At 40.2% G+C, this 17,186-nt stretch overlaps 1 protein-coding gene across 1 annotated transcript; it reads right to left on the bottom strand.

Moving 5' to 3' along the window:
- Positions 1–1,683: 1,683 nt before the first annotated feature.
- On the bottom strand, positions 1,684–16,935 carry LOC100496848 (extracellular calcium-sensing receptor). The gene is made up of 6 exons (XM_031891754.1): positions 16,877–16,935; positions 15,777–15,891; positions 13,880–14,722; positions 11,742–11,969; positions 10,889–11,012; positions 1,684–2,911 (listed from the first exon to the last, which is right to left on the bottom strand). The coding sequence occupies exons 1-6, from the start codon at positions 16,933–16,935 to the stop codon at positions 1,992–1,994; spliced, it is 2,289 nt and encodes a 762-aa protein (XP_031747614.1). The 3' UTR covers positions 1,684–1,991.
- Positions 16,936–17,186: the final 251 nt, after the last annotated feature.

Below are 17,186 nucleotides of genomic sequence, written 5' to 3'. Positions count from 1 at the left end.
CTGCATCTCCTGATATTTTCTAACTTGTGTGCCTATTGGCTGCACAAGAAATGGATAGAAGGTGGGATGCCTATTTGCCTCCTACCCCTGATGAATAAGCTAATTTATATAGTAAGAACTCTTTATTTTTTTTGGGGGGGGGGCAGTTGCAGGTATCTCTATTTTAAAATGGATTGCAGAGACCTGTGGCAAATATTCAAGGGGTAATGGCAAAGTGCAAGAAATGGGTGTATTGTGCTGTGTACACTTCCCCGACCCCTACATTGCCTTGCTTACCCTTCATACCTCAGCAGCTAGACACTCATAGGAATAGCTACATTTTAAAGGGCCATGCTGTGTTCACATACATAATTATATATTATGGTTGAATAAAAATAAATAAAATATACAAATATATATCAGAACATAGCAAATGTAATCATGACACATAATAGTATGTGTGATATTCTTTTGAATGAATGTGTATGTAAACAAATAGGTGTGTTATTACACTGTCTGTGTAGATTAGACAGCTGTGGTAATGTATGGTTGTGAGTTATGGGGCAAAAATGCCTATTGACTTTAATGACTTTAGAGAAAAAAAGTGTTACTAAAAAAATGTTACCCGTGTAAAATTTGTTGCGCGTAGTATTTGTCACCTATTGACTTCAATGGGTTTGGCAAATTTTTCGCCAGTTTCGCTGATTTTTCATAAAACCGGTACAGATTCACTAATCACTAATGAAAGCAGCAAAACTGACTAATTTGGACCTTGACACTTCTAAAACCCACATAGTTCAGTTACCTTTTATGCTATATTTAAATTACATTGCATTTCAATTTACTCATATTTACTATCAGACACACAATTCTGCTTCACAAAAGCAAGTCGGGAGGAACTCAAAGAACACATTTATAATGCAAAAAAGCTTTATTTTTATGCCATACAAGACATATTTCCGGCCCCTTCCGTGCCCTTTATCAAGTGTACATATACAAGCTGTTAGTGAAATTTAGAGAGACAAACCCACCCCCATATAGTGACCAATAGAATCGAAGCTTCAATAGACCACCTCTTAGCTTTCTGGTGTGTGCAGTATAGATAAGTCCATAGTCCAACAATTTGCATCTGTATTTCACTCACCAATGTTCATAATTTTAAGTTCATGAAAAAAGTCCAAAAAGTTCATTATCCTTGTGTACCAATATTAAACACAAAGGTTAAAAGCAAACAGTTAGGAGGCATGCTTAGTTCCATAGATAATCTTACAGTGTGTGTAGCTTCATTATATTCTATTTTATTCAGTGAGTAGCATTGGCGAGGTGAAATGGAACACATTTGCTCATCACAAGACCACCCGTTTCACTTCATCAGACTGTGTGGCAGACTGTGAAAAGATACTGTATATGAACCCTAAACAAATGAGCCCTAAAATATAATATAATTAGCTTTAACATTTAGATCAAAATGCTTTGACCTAAAACTGTGGTATATGCAATTTTATGCATTTAAAGGATTTAATATTTCATAAGTTCCCTTGTATTGAATGAATTGGCTTTCTGTTTACTTTAAATTAGTGCTGGGTGTCTTAATAAAACTTCCTAAACTTGTATCTCAAAAGCTCTGCTATTTAATCAGCTTTTGGGCAAAAGTTCATATATATTTCTTATTTTTTTTAGGATGTAGAATAAAAGATCAGAACAGAACAGGGAACATTTTATTACATTTTTAAAACATTTTCTGTTTTTTTGCAAAACACACCATAGACAATATACAATATTCTAGCCTCATGTTTCAGATACATGGTACATTCCAAAGATGAAGCAGGAGAACACTCTAAAGCAGAAGAGTTCAAAACAGATGACTGCTTTTTACATTTAAACTCAATATGTTGGCATCTGTGCTCATATACTGTATAATGTAGAGTGTAAAGATGAATGTTTCAGAATCCATAATGTGGGGAATCAATTAGTATATGTAATTCTAATAAAATACAGATAAGTTCAGATGCCTATTGTATCCCTTGGTTTCTAGCATTTCTCCCTGTGATGTACTGTCTGCTGTTCATTTCTGGGTGCAATAATATTATATAACATTTTGGGGAGAAGATGCAAAAAAGACACCCAGCACTTGAAGAGAGAATGGCAAAGATTTCTACTGCCACTGTCTGTTTCCCCTTGGTACTGAGATAAGCAGGTATAAATGTCACCCAAACACTGGCAAATACCAACATACTGAATGTAATGAACTTGGTCTCATTAAATGTGTCAGGGAGCTTCCTAGCCAGAAAGGCAACAAATAAACTAACGGAAGCTAAGAGACCCATGTACCCCAAGACAGAAACAAATAACACCCTGGACCCTTCATTGCACTCAATCACTATTATTCCTATTTCTGCTGCCATATTGAACTCTGCAAATGGAGCGTCTGTGGTCAGCCAAACTATGCATAGAATTATCTGAACCATGGTACACACTGGGACAATATAAATGGGTATTCGTAATCCCACTAGTTTCTTTAGTTTACTGTCTGGATTAGTAGCTCTAAATATCATTACGACAGTGATAGTCTTTGCTAGTATGGTAGAAACGCAAAGTGAAAAAATGACAGCAAACATGACCTGGCGTATCATGCACATTATCCGGTTGGGTCTGCCAATGAATGCTAAGGAACACATGAAGCCAAACATAAGGGAGATGAGAAGTAGGTAACTGAGATCTCTGTTATTTGCCTTCACTATGGGGGTATTTCTTTTGATTATAAACAGGCAGAACACTGAAAATGTAAGGAGACAAAACAAGACTGAAATACAAGCTAAAACGGAGCCCAGTGTCTCTTCATAAGAAAGGAACTGAATGGGTTTTGGTAGGCACTCTTCTTTTCTGCTATCAGGCCATTTGTCTTCTGGACACTTGAGACATTTACTGTCATCTAGAATAACAGAAACAATGTTATACAGAGAGAACAATGCGCAGTATGAATGCCCCAGGAGGTGGGCCACCTTATTATGTGGCAGTAAAGCCTTTCCATACACAAACCTGGTGTGAACCGTTGGATGCAGCTGTGGATGTGAATGCTAAGTACTGGTTGGATTCTGTACCATGTGTACATGATTGCAATCTGAATCCCAGCTTGTGTCATACGTATAAGGACATATGACTGAACATTGCTACTCTAATTAGATGTAAGTGTCTAAAAGTACCTAAAAGTATTCAGTGGCATGCTTCAAATACTGCATGTGCTACTGACTTTGTTCAAACTTTTGGCACAACCTATAATGTGACTTAAATCTGCATTAGAGTGTGTGCGAGTTAAGCCTACACACAACAGTAGTTACATGCTGCCTCTAGAAGTACTTAAATACACACTTTGAATATAGTTTGTGCTACTTTGTTCTGTCCTCTGATTAACATATGTTCATTTAATTAATGGATTGGAAAAGTATATCATTGTCTGCACATATCAATTAGGAGGTGCAGTAAATTTTAACCACTTGCCTGACCACCTGATATTTGCATTACACATCTTTCAATCTGTATTCATTCATTCAACCATCACCAGGATCATTGAATTTATCTCAAATAGAATCAAAGCTTGGCCTTACTAAGAACCATACCTCATATATTATGATTCACACTACTTTATCATGTTATTATGGTGATGTCATGCTCATAGAGTGATATTATAATGGTAATATGTCTATAGAGTGATACCTTTATTACTTAACATATTGTATACACGTTTCAGTAATGGAGGCCCCCCTTTTGATGGCTTCGTTGTTGTTTTTATGGGTTAGGGATTTTTAAACATACATGGAAATAACTGCAGGGAATCAAAATTTCTGCTTAAGATCAATTGGCAATTTAGCGGTCTAGGTATCCAGGAATAATGAGTGAACGAGGCACCAATCCTAAATGAGGATTTTTCATGGGATTGTGCTCTATTTTAATATAAATTCTCTATGTGTAACTGTAAGCCTTGGGCAAGTCTTTTGCATCTCTTAACAAGAGATATGTTTGTAAATTGGCCAAAAAGTCTAGTTGCAATCCCTTTAGTATAAATGGAACCATTGCATCTACTGTATTCCTTCTCATGCCTAAATACTGACAATCAGGAAAGTATTTTAGGGACATGAAAGTACCTTTTTTAACTAAGTATTTAGTATTTAGCTTTCATTATAGTCTATTTTACTGTAGACTCTTGGGGCCATGTTGGAACAGAGACAACTATGGGACACTATTGGGGACCCTTTTAGGCTTGAATAATCATTTTCTAAAACCCTGCTTGAGATCCTGAACTCAGGCAGGGTTTCTGCTCCAGTTAGTTTGGCTTTTTGCTGAGTGGGCTTTGAAAAGAATAAAAAGTTCAGCATGTATCTAGAATTAGTCTGGGACTCAGCTTCTCTACATAATACCTGGTTTTGAATTAAAAGTTTATTTAATTTAATATTTGCTATTAAACATTATAGTCATCTTGGAGGGCCACCCTAGCCAACATGGGGACCTAATTAAGGGTCCTGACCAACTAGCAGGCCCTGTCTGTTCTGTAACTAAATAGCACCCCTTTTATGGTCTCAGACTTTGAAAGGATCCATCTGAATATCTAGTGCCTCAAGTAGTTGCACGGTGTGCCCTTTATAGCATGAAGAATAGGTTCAATCATTATTGATTATACAATTGATTATACAGGGGCAAAAAGGCATATACACATTCAGTGGCCAAAATGCTGCATCTGTTTATTTGCAGTATGTTTGTGTAACCTCTATTTCAGCTCAATAGCTGCCTTCCTGAACTAGTACCAGTAGGACATGGGTTCCACTGTACTATGCCAAAGTGAGGCAGGAAGTGGTCACCATACCTGCTAGCCAATAGCACACATATGTTAATGAACTTACTTAGATACATTCCCTTCTGCCCAGCAACTAAGGGAACTGAACCTGTAGGGATTTAAAGCCATAGGGGCCAATTAACCATATGGATCCCTATGCTCATCCCTGGGAAAAACCCATTTCATCCCAACAATGGGGTACAATATCAAACACATTACCCACAGAATACCATAGTACAGGTGTGGGACCCATTATCCAGAATGCTCGGGGCCAAGGTTATTCCGGATAAGGGATCTTATAAGGGATCTCTGTACCTTAAGTCTACTTCCAATAAGGATTATTTATATCTTAGTTGGGATCAGTTACAAGGTACTGTTTTATAATTATAGAGAAAAAGGATATCAGTTTTAAAATTCTGAATTATTTGATTAAAATGGAGTCTATGAGTGGCGGCTTTCCGTAATTTGGAGCTTTCTGGATAACAGGTTTCCGGATAAGGGATCCCCATACCTGTACGATATGACATCCTCTTATGGTAGTCTCTCCAGAGCACTACCAGGTAACAATGGTCACTGAAAAACAGCTCCCTGGTGACCTCCGCATTGCACTTTCCACAGCAAGGAACCATAACCCTCCTGCCTTCACTGTCAGACTGTTGTACAAATGTGCCGTGCCAGACACACTCCAAATGTGTCACGCCAGATATATCCAAAGTGATTTGTTTACAAGTGATCTGAACGAGTTTAACAAGGAGTTCAACAAGAGGAACAACTAGGGAAGCAACAGCAGATGACCGGCCAGCCTCAGTCCACTTGAATCACGACCCAGTTTACTTGCAAAATGTCATTGCTCTTATTAGTTTTATCTTTCATGTTTGTGCTTCCAAAGGTAACTTCTTCCTTTAACCCCCCAGCTGACTGTCCCTACTCTATAACAATATCTCCCTCTCTCCTCCATTCTACACACTGCTGCTCTTACAATCTTTATACATTTTTGAAAAATCTAGCACCTCCAACCAATAGCTCACAAAAGCATAACGATTTGAAATCATTCTCACACCTCCTCTCCCTCTCCTTACTGCTACTACTGGCCGCAGGTGATATCTCTCCCAATCCTGGTCCCTGCCGTATACCCATTTCCTATCGCCCACGCAATGCTTCTCTTCTGGTCAAACCCTCACAAACCGCTAACCCGTCTAACATTATTCACATTCCCACTCTCTCCTCTTCTTATCTCCCCTTCTCTTGTGCCCTTCTCAATACCCGCTCTATAACTAACAAAGCCACTTTTATTCATGATCTGTTTTACTCCAAGTCTTTTCACCTTTTTGCCATAACAGAGACCTGGCTCTCTCAGAATGATAATGCTATTGAGGCAGCTCTCTCCTATGGCGGCCTTTCATTCTCTCACACTCCCCGCATTACTGGCTGTGGGGGAGGGGTAGGGGTTCTGCTCTCCCCTCATTGCCGGTTTAAACTAATCCCTATACCCCCTACTTTCAGGTTTCCTTCTTTCGAGGTGCATACGGTTCAGCTGTTCCACCCTCTCTCTGTGCGGGTGGCAGTTGTTTACAGACCTCCTTCTTCAAAATCCTTGGCTACTTTTCTCTCTGACTTTGAATCCTGGCTCTCTTTTTTTCTATGCTCTGACACCCCTGCAATCATTTTAGGCGACTTCAATTGCCATATAGATGACCCCTCTCAGCCCTGGCCCTCTCGATTTCTCCATCTAACCTCCTCCTTTGATCTCCGGCAATGGACTAATACAGCTACCCATAAGAATGGTCATTTTCTAGATCTGGTCTTTTCTAAAAATCTAGATCTATCTACATTTAACAGTGAGCCTTTTCCTCTTTCAGATCATCATCTTATCTCCTTTTCTATCTCGCACGTGTCTCATTCTCCCTCTAACTCTCAGCCTAAAACCCTGATTCGCAACACGCGAATGGTTGATATAACTGCTCTCTCTAACTCTCTTAGTTCTAGCCTCTCCTCCTCCTGTGCTTCCTCTGATCCTGAGTTACTGGTAAATACCTACAACTCAATTTTATCATCTGCAATTAACACCCATGCCCCCCTGCAGTCCCAATGCAGTCGTGCCCGCAATCCCCGTCCCTGGCTTAACCCTCAGACGCAATTTCTGCGCTCCTGTGCACGATCTGCTGAGCGCATTTGGAGGAAATCACGCGTTAAAGCTGACTTCCTCCACTATAAATTTCTTATGGTGTGCCTCAATACTGCCCTATCCCAGGCCAAGCAAGCATACTATAACACACTTATAAATAATAATAAATCAAACCCGCAGCGCTTATTCTCCATATTTAACTCGCTACTTCATCCCTCACCTAATGAATCAATCGTATCTGAACACACCCCCCAGGACTTTGCTGACTTCTTTAAAAGCAAAGTCGATTCTATCCGCAATCAATTTTCCTAACCCTCAGATACCGGTAATCTCGACCTTCCTAAATCTCCTCTCTCCGTATTCAGCTCCTTCAGTCTCGTAACAGAGTCTGAAGTTTCTCAGATTCTCCGATCCTCTCCGCCTACTACCTGCTTGCTGGATCCTATGCCCTCATCCCTACTAAAACAGTGTGCCCCTGCCCTTACTCCAGCTCTTACCCACATATTCAATTCCTCTCTGGCTTCTGGTACTTTTCCCTCTCTCTTCAAACAAGCATGTGTCAAACCCATTCTTAAAAAGGCTACACTGGACCCGTCCTGCCTTTCTAACTACCGTCCCGTCTCTCTCCTGCCCCTAACCTCTAAACTCCTGGAACGTCTTGTCTTTTCTCGTGTAACTAACTTCCTCTGCACCCATAATCTGCTGGACCCTATGCAGTCTGGTTTTCGGCCTGCGCACTCCACTGAGATGGCCTTATGTAGAGTGGCAAATGATCTCCAGACTGCCAAGGCCAAAGGACGCTACTCGGTCCTCATTCTCCTAGACCTTTCCTCTGGTTTTGATACTGTCGACCATTCTATCTGGGATCAGGCTGCATCCTGGTTCTCTTCCTATCTCTCTAACCGCACCTTCTCTGTCGCTCTTACTAACAAATCCTCTACCCCGGTTCCGCTTAGTGTGGGGGTGCCTCAGGGCTCTGTGCTTGGTCCCCTGCTGTTCTCCCTGTACACTCTCTCTCTAGGAGACCTTATTTCTTCTTTTGGTCTTAAATACCACCTATATGCAGATGACATCCAGATATATTTAGACCCCCCTGCACTAACTGCTGATGTCCAAACCCAGATTGGTAACTGCCTCCTGGCTATCTCCTCCTGGATGAACCGACGCCAGCTCAAACTTAACCTAGCTAAAACAGAGCTCATGGTCTTCCCGCCCAAACCTGGCCCTCCTCCTCCTTTCACCATTACTATTGATGGCATGACCATCAACCCTGTAAATTCTGCACGCTGCCTTGGGGTTATCTTTGACCAGTCCCTCTCCTTCTCTAACCATATTAATAACACTGCCAAAACCTGCCGCTTTTTCCTCCACAATATTGCCAAGATACGCCCCTTTCTTTCACAAGCAACAGCTAAAACACTAATCTATGCCCTTATCCTTTCCCGCTTAGATTACTGCAATCTCCTACTAACCGGCCTCCCAGACTCCCACCTCTCTCCCCTGCAATCAATCTTAAACTCTGCTGCCAGGATCCTCCTGCTCTCTCCTAAGAGGGATCCTGCTCAGCCTCAATTAAGCTCACTAGCATGGCTGCCTGTCAAGCAAAGGATAGCTTACAAAATCCTTCTGCTAACATTCAAAGCCCTTCACTCCTCTGCTCCTCACTACCTTTCTTCACTGGTCTCCCTACATGTTCCTGGTCGTCTCCTCCGCTCCTCTCAGAGCCTCCTTCTCTTTACACCATCCACACCCACTGCGCTCTCTCGTCTTAACCCTTTCTATCTCACTGCTCCTTACCTCTGGAACTCTATCCCTGAATCCCTCCGTAGGGAAAACTCACCCACTCTCTTTAAGAAAAAACTCAGCTGTTACCTTCTGGAGCACTAAGACATTATTTTGCCCAGTCCTGTGCTTAAGGGCAAATGCCCATACCTGATGCACTCTTACCTTCCAGTTTGTGCCTGTATGTTACCCAACCACTCAGATTGTAAGCTCTACGGGGCAGGGACTTCCTTCCTACTGTGTCTCATACCACATGGCACTTATATATATATATATGTTTACATATATGTATTTATTTATTATATCACTTGTCCTCCCTGTGTGTAATTTTGTATTCTGTAAGACTGTACAGCGCTGCGTACCCTTGTGGCGCTTTATAAATAAAGTTATACATACATACATATCTCTAGCCAATTTCAGTCACCTGCACTTCCTCTGTGGCACCACCGGAACTCCAGCTGGAGTGTTCTCTTACTCCCACTGGGCATCCGCCATTTTGTGTGGGTATGGGCTTACGGCCTTCCAATGTACACAGAGTCACTAGCAAGATACTCTCACAGTCCACAGCGATATGCGGGTAAAGAAACAGTATGCAGCAGTCTCTCCTCAGCATGGATTAGAGATAATGCGCACACCCAGGTATGGAGCTATCTTCCGACATCTGTATTCCTCGGTTGCTTCCCACAAAATGGCAGTGATGACCTCACATCAGGAATCCTCCCTGGTCAACTTGCGCCAAAACTTTTCACTCACGCTAAAACGTATGCATGTGAGACTTAAATGACAGGCAGAAACTGAAGCCAATGGGAGTAACGGGCAAGAACCTCAGAACTCAAACCCACGGCTAATGACCTCACTCCTTTCACAAAGTGAACAAGCTCCTTTTTTACTGCATTTGGCAGTGCCTCAGCTTGTCACAAAAATTTAAAGAAACATGCACCAGCAGCTTTATCTTCGAGCCCCATGCCGGGCACCAAAATGTAACCTCTATTTCAGCTCAATAGCTGCCTTCCTGGACCAGTACCAGTAGAATATGGGTTACACTGTACTCTCTTACCCAGAATGGGCCTTCGCTAAGTGGAAGAGGAAGGTGAGGGTGTTGTGCAACTACACCTCTCTTGCTGCTATGCAAAAAAAACAAAACCAGAGGGCGCCAGAGGTTCTTGCAAACAGCAAAATAATAAGTGTTTATTTAACACTCCCCTGTGGACAGACTTGGCAGGAATCTCACTTCCCCTCTGCCACACCCCGTAGTGGATCACCTCAGGGAATTCTCTATCCTGATTACCTAGTCACTTGAATCCCTACACTACAGGCCTGGGAAAGATACCTCCAAAACTACCAGTCCTATGTAGGAGCTCAGAACTGCTCTTTGTAGCTCAACCCTAACTGCCTTACACCCCTAGAGTGGTACTACAAAGGGAGCTACACCTGCCACTATCTAATGCCTCATTCACAGAGCCCTGTTCCCCGACTTCAACTGGTCTTGGGCCAATGCCCTGGGCTCACAGCATACATCCACCCTGTTCCTCAGGTGGAAGCAAACAGAAAGGTGCCACTCCTTTCCCAACACTATACCAAAGTGAGGTAGGAAGTGGTCACCATACCTTCTAACCAATAGCACACATATGTGAATGAACCTACTTAGATACATTCCCAGTTCCCAGCAACTAAGGGAACTGAACCTGTAGGGATTTAAAGCCATAGGGGCCATTTAACCCTATGGGTCTCTATATTTGTTTATTTTAAAGTTTCAGGGTCTGACTTTGCTACCAAATAAAAAGCATATGCAACTGATATCATGTTGTACCTAGGAATATGTATGGCAATGCATCCCTGCAGTGGTAAATAACAGCACTACAAAACACATTTGGGCCATCGAGTGATACAGCTCTTTAATAAAGTAATAAAGTCAAAATAAGTGGTAATGGCATCTGTATTATCTATTAAAATAGGTTTAATATTTTTCTTAAAATAAATGTCTCAAACTACACCAGTTAAAATGAAGGATATGAATGTGCCACTGAGGCCATCATTAGTAAGGCACCCTGTTCTGTTTATATAGACAGAAGAAGAATGGTAGTATTAAGATAAAATAAGATTGAATTGAATTGTATATTTTTTTCTCAACCTTAATATCTATTATCCAATAACTAAATGCTAATGTTACAAACCATTTGGGTTGAGAATCTCTCCTTCAGAACATGGCAGACAATCAAAGCAGCAGATCTTCTGGCCCTGAATTGCAGCTCTTCTGTAGCCTTTGGGACATGGATCACTGCAAACCGAACTCGGGACCTATGAAGAAATTATAATAATTATGTATTTGACAGCCTGGGTATGATTCATTTCTAACTGATAAATAAATGGTTAATAAAAAGTTAATAAAATCAAATTAAATCTGCCCAATTCAATAAAATTTCATAATCAGCATTTGGTCTACAGGCAGGATTGGCTTGTGGCCTGATAACACTGCTCTCTGCCATCACTAAGGGGCCCATTTACTAACTTTTGTAACTTTTTAATTTTCTTAACTTGTATTTTTTAGCAATAAAAATCATGGATTGTACTAATTACTCTAAACCATAAAGAAATTATTTATTTATTAAATGTAACAGCCATAACAAAACACTAATACAAAACTACGCATCTAAAAGTCGCGGTGATGCAGAAGTCAATCAAAGGCAAATTGTAACGATCTTCCTTTGCTTTGTGGTTTAAATGTTTTTTTTTATAAATTCTCATTTGTAAGCACAAGCAAATTCTTACAAAAATGAGGATTTTGAGGTTTTTCGAATTTGATCCATTTTTTTGTACTTTTTAGAAAAGGCTGTTAATAAATGACTTGATTTTTTATTTAGTGAAAAAATTTCTTGTGGTTTCAGAAATCACTAAAATGAGAAGGTTGATAAATGGGCTGTCTTTAAAGTGATATTGTCTCTTTCCCAGCCTGTCAGTTATAGCTCCTAATGCTAATGGCCTACCGCAGCACAAATGCATGATCTACCAATGTCCAATAAAACTTACTTGGCTGTGTCCTCCATTCCATAAAATCTTGTTTAGCTGAATACTGAGCCCCTCGCCATTTAGAGAGCCGGAATCAAAACTACCAATAGAGACATACTGATTACTTCCATTAGGGAACAGCTGCCAGTTCAAAATCTCCACAGACTGAGGGACATCCCCATTCTCATCAAAATATATTCTTTCTCCTGCTGTGTTGTTGAAGTCTACCTTTCTGAGGTAATGAAGCAGCTAGGAGAAAAAATGGCACTATTTGCATAGTTCATTTTCATAGAGTAAAAACGATGGAATACAGAATCATTGCAAAGAGAGAGTTGCATTAAAAAGCAGGAAGTATTTTTATTTTCTCTTATTTTTTACACAGTGATGAACTTTGTGTGTCTGCAAGATTTACAAATGTAGCCACTGTTATACCAATTACATTAAGACAGTGCTGTCCAACCGGTGGCCCGCAAACCCCCTCTGTGTGGCCCCCCACCTGTTTGACTGCTTTGATGGCTTACCTTTGTGTAAACATTAAATGGTATCACTATTGAGATTAACTGGCTCCCTGCATGGTTCACATCTCAGATTCAGGATGTAATTCCCCCTTATCGTTTAAACATGTAATCCCCTGTACTGTTCACAGCTTTTAATGCCTGCATTTTTCAACCACTACATTGTTCACACCTCAAGCTCAGGCTGTAATCACCCACATTGTTCACTTCTTCACACCTCAGACTGTAGGAACAGTGCCAGCATTGTGTCACTGTATGTACTGTGTATGGCACACACAGGCAGCATAGGGCAGATAGCTGAACGTGTCTGCCATTCTCTAAGAGCAGGTAGAGTATGGTACATACAGGCAGCATAAGGCAGAAGTTGGACAGCACTGCCTTAAGAGACCTCAAATATGTTCCTTCAATGATTGCAGCTTAGCAAATGGCTTCAGAGATAACTAGACATTTCACTGCAGGACATTACACCAAGACAACTTTGTCATGGGTATGCCTTGAAGGTAAATATTGTTCTGTATTTATGTGGATTTTGTTGCCCTCTAGCTGTTTCTAAACTAGGTTTGGGTTTTATGATGACATTGAAGGATAGAGGTTGACCATAAATATTTTAGTTTCATTAATACTTGAAGTCATACATAATTTCATTGTTGTTGAATTTTATAGTTCATAATATGCCCCCTACTGCAATATATAAGGGTATTACTAATCAGTGATAACAGGGCTCTGACTATAGTGAAAACTTAAGGAAAGGAACTTTCACTGGGTTAGGATACCCTACTATTTTGATATCTGCTTGCCAGTGGGGTGCTCAGTCTCTTGCGCCTGTTTTGAGCCAGTCACTCATTTTATCAAATGGATGGATACATTTGAGGCTGGAGTGGACACGGTGCCAGACTACCTTGATTATTTTCCATTTGTTGCAAAGGGAGGCTGGCTGGGGGGGCATCACAGAGGGGGTGGTGGTTTCGCAAGTCCAAGATAGACCAAATGGGAATAGAGCAAGAGTCTGTCTGAAAGAGCTGGGTGGCTATTGTTGCCCATGGGGTTGGGGGTACATTTTTGAACCAAAAAAGCAACACTCACATGAGAGAAAATAGGTAGCTGAAATATAGCTAATGTATAGCTAAAGTACAATGTGGGACATTTTCACTGTAGTGTTTTGTAAAAGAGATGCACCAAGACTGCATTCCCTAGTGTAAAATATGACCTTTGCTTCCAAGACAGCAGAGTTTAGATCCAATTATCTTTTGCTTCTCTCAAAATACAGTTTATTTTTGTTATATGAATTGGTCAAGTTCAAAAAGACTACAGGGCTCATTGTTGAAATTCAGGGGAGGGTGCAAACGATGGACACTGCTTTATTCAATGTAACTTGTTCAACACTAAAACATGCAAGTTAGGGAGCACGGTAGGTTTGTTGTACAATCGGAATGCTAGAATTAGTGCCTGCCAATCTGAACCTTAAAAATCTGGGGCAGGGGCAAAGTTCAAGTCTGTGCAAATGAGCTTTAAAGGGTCCTATTACTCTTGGCATAAGTAAATGAGCCCTTACAAATCCCATAATGGGCCAGATTCAGTTCAAAGAGAAAAAGTTATCCCATGCAGCTCCCTCACACAACTTAATCTGTGCATTATATACAGTACCTGCCAAGGCCGGTGGTTATAAATATCAGCACAAGATCCATTCTTGAAAGGCCCTTTCCCTGGAACACAGTTCTTCATCTGGTGCAAAGCATGAGCTACTGCAAAGACTGCGTTATGTGTTCTATATGAATATATAAAGTTATAGACATCATACATATTGGGATCAATACTGTCCAGTCTCTCCTCTCCTGTGCACCAAACAATCTCTTCTTTAAGCAGTGCTGGAGATGTATTATTGACTGCATCATTTCCTGGCCAAATACAGTGAAAAGCATTCTCCCAAAATGACTTCATGTAAGGATCATCTGGAAATCTAGACTGATGGATGCTATAAAGAAACTCCTTAAAGCCTGGAATTTTCCCCTTTTGAGGTGATAGTGAAAGGCTCCCATTTAAGGTTGTTAAGATGTCAGTCCTAGGGAAGTCAGAAGTAATGGACCAGCCTGCCATTTCCACCCACACTTTGCCAGTGATATTGTGAAAAGAAGCCTGTTCCATTAAAGGGACAAGGACTTCTATGGAACAGAATAAAATGATCACTGTTGCTCTTGATCTCTTGACAAGACCAATGATACGGTAGACAGACTCCATGGAGTTGATTATAGGAAGTGTCTCTTGAAATGCAATGCATCCACCATTCTTCTCTATTTCTCTAGTTACAATTTGAGCACCCAATATCCTCAGTTCATTGTTTGAGGATATAATACCCACCCAGGTCCAGTTGAAGTACTTAACCACATGAGCAATGCCAAAAAAATCATCGTCAGCATTATATACTGTCCTGAAGAAGGATGGAAACTGAATTTTATTGCTCAATAAAGGCAGCACAGAACCATAGCTAATCTGTTGAAAAATAACAGGAAGAAAAAAATATATAACTCAATTCTATCATTCTGTGGATAGCTATATATCCCAAATTACTGCATTGGTTACATAATTACACTTGTACTAGGCTGGTCCAATAAGACATTTGTCTTTAAAGAGATTTTAATGGTACCTGCTGATTGGTTGCTGTAGGTGACTAGATCTGTAGAAAATGTTGCACCTTTTATTACATAACTCCTTTATTTTTTTAAATATATATATTTATTTTAACCTTGGATGTTGTGTTAATGTCACTTTGTGTATCTTAGTTGTGTAACAATAGGCTCTTTTGCACAGGATTCATCAGAAAAGGAAAGACGGACATATTGGTGCTCAACCCAACTATGCGGAAGCGCAAGGAGCATGTGTGGATGGAAATACTAGGGTCAATATGAACAACCTTGCATCCAATTGACAAGCACAGTGTGGTCACAATTATTTTGGATGCAGATATGTCAGGTACTGACACCATTAATGAAAGTACTTGTGTCCTTGCAGTTCCATATTGGGCAAAGCTCCACTGCAGCTGTCCTGTCTCTTCTGATAAATCATGTGCAAGTGCATCTATTGGCAACTAGGAACCCTGCAGTTACTATCACCCTTAACATGATGGGAATTCCTGGGTTCCAGCAATGGATTGTGTTAGTAGGTTCAGCAAACTGTGTCAAAAGAATCATGCGCTAATGCCATTTTCAACATTGCATGTCATTAGTGACACATTAGCCACAACTTCACTCTGGTTTATGAAGTGTAAATTAGGTGATTGTAAATGAGGCATATAATTCAGTATTAGCATTTGCTCCTGTGGTTTTTATTCTAATTATAATCACAGAGAGTAGTTTAACATTACTACAAAGGGGTAATGTACCTGCGGATATCTGTACAATCCCAAGATCCTTGCTAGGGGCTCTGAGGCCTTAGAGGGCAAGTCGCCAACAATAGCCAGTGGCATAAGATCCTTGTTGCAGTGAAAGTTTGGCACTCCATTTTTTTCCCCCGATAAAATCCATTTAGCTCCTATTAGTGACCGTACCTCATTATAACAGGAATCATAGAGGTGGAAGCCCAGTGTTATATTGGGTAAAAGGTCATTTGATTGATTAATTTCCATGATTGCAAACACCATTGCGAGTAGGAAGCGATAAAATCTAATTTGAAAACTTGAAAATAAAATAATAAACTGTCAAAAGGGAAAAGTGATCAAAGGACTATGAATACTGTCCTTACTGTATATGAGGTGGATCAGAGGCACACAATGACACACATGGTTGATAACATGTGCAGACTCACGGAGTGGATTTTTGGAAGAAATGTAAGAGTATGCATTTTATGTCAAAATCCTCTTTATGAGGCCAATTTATCAACTCATTTTAACCATGAAAAATCTCATTTTCACTAAAATCAAAACTGCCATGTAATTTATCAAAACAGCCTTTTTTAAGAACAAATGAAAAATACATAAATAAGTGTGGATTGAATTTGAATAAGAATCTGAACTCACATACATGTAATACACAGTAGTAAGAGGGCCTGGGTACATTTCATCACAAGAAGAAATCTGCACATCTCAGATCTTATGAAGCATGAAGGATTGTGTATTTGAGACTAAGGCTAATGTCACACAGAACGTATTCTCCACAAGCTGAAAAATGCTTGCCGTGAAGCTGCCCCAATACTGTACAAATCTACTACTTGTACCTGCACCCACAAGCACTGAATACGCTCGAGTGCAGGTACATGGGGTGTATTTCTGCCTGAGAATGCTGCCATATGCAGTTTTAGGCAGAAATACAATACGTGTGACTGCACCCAGACAGAAGTCCCTCCCCTATCAAAAACTTTAATCCTCCCCACTCCCTTACACAGGTGTCTAACTACCAAGCTGCCTGGTTCCTTTATGAATATTAATTAGTGCAATTTCCAGGGTATGCTACTCACTTCAGATACCTCGTGTCCCAGGTCAAAGTATAATTCAAAGAATACTCCAAAGTACCCTCTTCTGCCTTAGACTTGGCAATGAGGTCTTATGAAGAAAAGAAAGAGAAAGAAAAGAGAAAAAAAATCATAACTTAACATAAATTATTACTTGTTCATAAAAATTATTTCTCAATTGTAAAACTTATTAAAACTTACTTTTCCTCTTTCTTTTCCTCATAAGACCTCATTGCCAAGTCTAAGGCAGAAGAGGGCATTTGGTGTATTCACTGAGGTTCCTTTATAATAGAGAATAGGGTAGGAAAACCTTTTCCTACATGGAGAATGGCCAGAAAACAAAAATCACAGTAAGTACCCTGACCATTTCGTTGTCAGCTACAGATGGGATATACCTAAGTTTAACCCATAGGGAGGTTAATATAAGGAAATATTATCAAAAGAATCTCTGAACTTAAAAAACATTGTACTAAGTATAAGTAGACAAATTCTGCTCTCATTTTAACCCAAC

Source organism: Xenopus tropicalis, chromosome 8, assembly GCF_000004195.4.
Source record: "Xenopus tropicalis strain Nigerian chromosome 8, UCB_Xtro_10.0, whole genome shotgun sequence".
Classification (NCBI taxonomy): domain Eukaryota; kingdom Metazoa; phylum Chordata; class Amphibia; order Anura; family Pipidae; genus Xenopus; species Xenopus tropicalis.
The sequence above is the reverse complement of the archived record's forward strand: the minus strand, read 5'-3'. Positions and strand labels throughout refer to the sequence as shown.

Bases quoted from the DNA above. Each gene is read 5' to 3' on its own strand.
- LOC100496848 (XM_031891754.1), bottom strand. From the start codon at position 16,935: ATGCCCTCTTCTGCCTTAGACTTGGCAATGAGGTCTTATGAGGAAAAG. The intron at 14,723-15,776 runs GTACGGTCACTA...ATTTTTCAACAG, and splicing joins ATGATTCCTGTTATAATGAG to ATTAGCTATGGTTCTGTGCT. The intron at 11,013-11,741 runs GTAAGTTTTATT...ATTTCTTCATAG, and splicing joins GGAATGGAGGACACAGCCAA to GTCCCGAGTTCGGTTTGCAG.